General features: G+C 45.0%; 1 protein-coding gene across 1 annotated transcript in view; it reads right to left on the bottom strand.

The window, feature by feature from the left end:
- The window catches only part of GYG2 (glycogenin 2), a 50,451-nt gene that overhangs the window by 34,369 nt on the left and 13,987 nt on the right, over positions 1 to 2,095 (bottom strand). The window contains exon 3 of the mRNA XM_037734981.1: positions 1,108 to 1,249. Coding sequence (XP_037590909.1) covers positions 1,108 to 1,249 — 142 coding nt within the window. The remainder of the gene's footprint in view (positions 1 to 1,107; positions 1,250 to 2,095) is intronic.

The raw sequence follows: 2,095 nt of genomic DNA, 5'->3' as shown, positions 1-2,095 counted from the left end.
TATATATATATATATATATATATATATATATTTGAAGTGGATAATTTCTTTACTGATTGTACCACTTTAGTTATTGCCTTGCTTTGTATAGGTAGCACTCACATTGCAATGATTTTCTGAAATAGTACATAATTCAAGCTTTCATTTGTACCCGGATCGAGTTATTTAGGAGAGCACTTCTAATTTAAAATGTCTGAGGACACATGGGTTTGTTTTTTCTTTGTTTTTTTCTCTTTTTAGTTTAGCAATTAACATCTAGATCTATTATTTCATCGTCAAAAAACGTGACATTCAATACCTGCTGCAGCTACCACATTAAATACCTCCTCGTCCCATTTGTATAAAATCAATTTTTCTAAGTGGTCCATGGTTGATGAAAGAAAATGACTATTGCTTCCATAATGTATGACACTTAGGCCTATGCTTTATTCACTAGACACATTTGTTTATGTATTTGCTTTATTTGTGAATTAAAGACAAAGTGGATTATAAAAGGACATTATAAAAACAAAAAGACTCCTTGGCAGGGTGCTGTGGCTCATGCCTGTAATCCCAGCACTTTGGGAGGCCACGGCGGATGGATTGAGTGAGTCCAGGAGTTCAAGAACAGCCTGGGCAATGTGGTGAAACCCTGTCTCTACCAAAAACACACACACAAAAAAGATGAAAAAACAGCCGGGCATGGGGGTGCATACTTGTGGTCCCAGCTACTTAGAAGGCTGAGGAGGGACGATCACAGGAGCCTGGGAGGTGGAGGTTGCAGTGAGCTGGGATAGTACCACTGCACTCCAGCCTGGGCAACAGAATGAGCCCCTGTCTCAAAAACAAACATGCAAAAAGAATTGAGTTTTCAATTTCCATGGTTGTGAGAACGAACAGTTACCATACCCAGTATTGTTTTTTAAAGTATTGTGAAGCCGATCCCACGCATGTTTTCACATGATTCAAAGATTCGTTATAAATGTCACAGGCCCATCATGATGGCCCGCCATCCAGGCCTGTGAAGAAGGTGGTCAGTCATCAGAATAACTCCTGAGACTCTAGCGGGAGAGGTGACCCTCCTTCCACAGGACCCAGCTGGGCACAGGCCACATCTCTAAGCCTTACCTGAGCAGGCTGGACACCTGAGGAGTGATCAACACCACCAGCTTCCTCGTTGGCCTGTGTCTCCTCAGTGACTGCCCCAGGACAAGGGCACCCTGGCAGTAGATGTCATTGGTGGCCAGTGTGACAAAAGCCTGATCAGTCACTGTGAAAATCAACAAAAACACCAGAGTTACACTCATGAGGCACGGCAGGGGTGATGGTGCCCTGGTCGCCTCCTCTCCTCTCCCGAGCATTGTGGCTGGGGCTCAGCACGGCGGCTCACACGTCATCCCAGCACTGCAGGAGGCCAAGCCGGGTGAATTGCTGGAGCTCAGGAGTTGGAGACCAGCCTGGGCAACATAGTGAAACTCCATCTCTACAAAACATACAAAAATTAGCTGGACATGGTGGCATGCCTGTAGTTACAGCTACTTGGGAGGCTGAGGTGGGAGGACACTTGATCCTGGGATTGGAGGCTGCAGTGGGCCGTGATTGCACCACCGCACTCCAGCCTGGGCGACAGACTGAGACCCTGTCTCAAAAAAAAAAATCACGAATTGCAGTGAGTAGTCAGTACTCTAATTCACATACACGTTTCCTTTCATTCTAAACAAAAGAAAACACAGAAGGAGTGTGAAGAAACCTCAAACATGAGGCAAAGTCAACCCAACTGCCATGACCATTTCCTCATGCTGCAGTGCCAGGGAAACTCACGGCTACAATCTATATGAGTTCCAGTCCTTTATTTTATATTGTGTTTCACTCTTGAAAACTCAGCCAAAGTATTTAGATCTTAGGTGAAAACAAAAGGCAAAAAGTGGAAGCAATGGCTTGATTACCTGAGTTACAGCAAAGATGTAATCCAACTCACTCAAAACAACTGTGCTCTGAGCTAGTGCAGTGGCTCATGCCTGTCATCCCAGTGTTACGGGAGGTGAAGGAATGAGGATCATTTGGGCCCAGGAGTTTGAGACCAGCCTGGGAAACACAGCAAGACCTCATCTCTACT

The sequence above is a fragment of the Cebus imitator genome, unplaced genomic scaffold (assembly GCF_001604975.1).
Source record: "Cebus imitator isolate Cc_AM_T3 unplaced genomic scaffold, Cebus_imitator-1.0 Scaffold699, whole genome shotgun sequence".
Taxonomy (NCBI): Eukaryota; Metazoa; Chordata; class Mammalia; order Primates; family Cebidae; genus Cebus; species Cebus imitator.
Note: the sequence above shows the minus strand (reverse complement) of the source record. Positions and strands in the feature narration are given on the sequence as shown.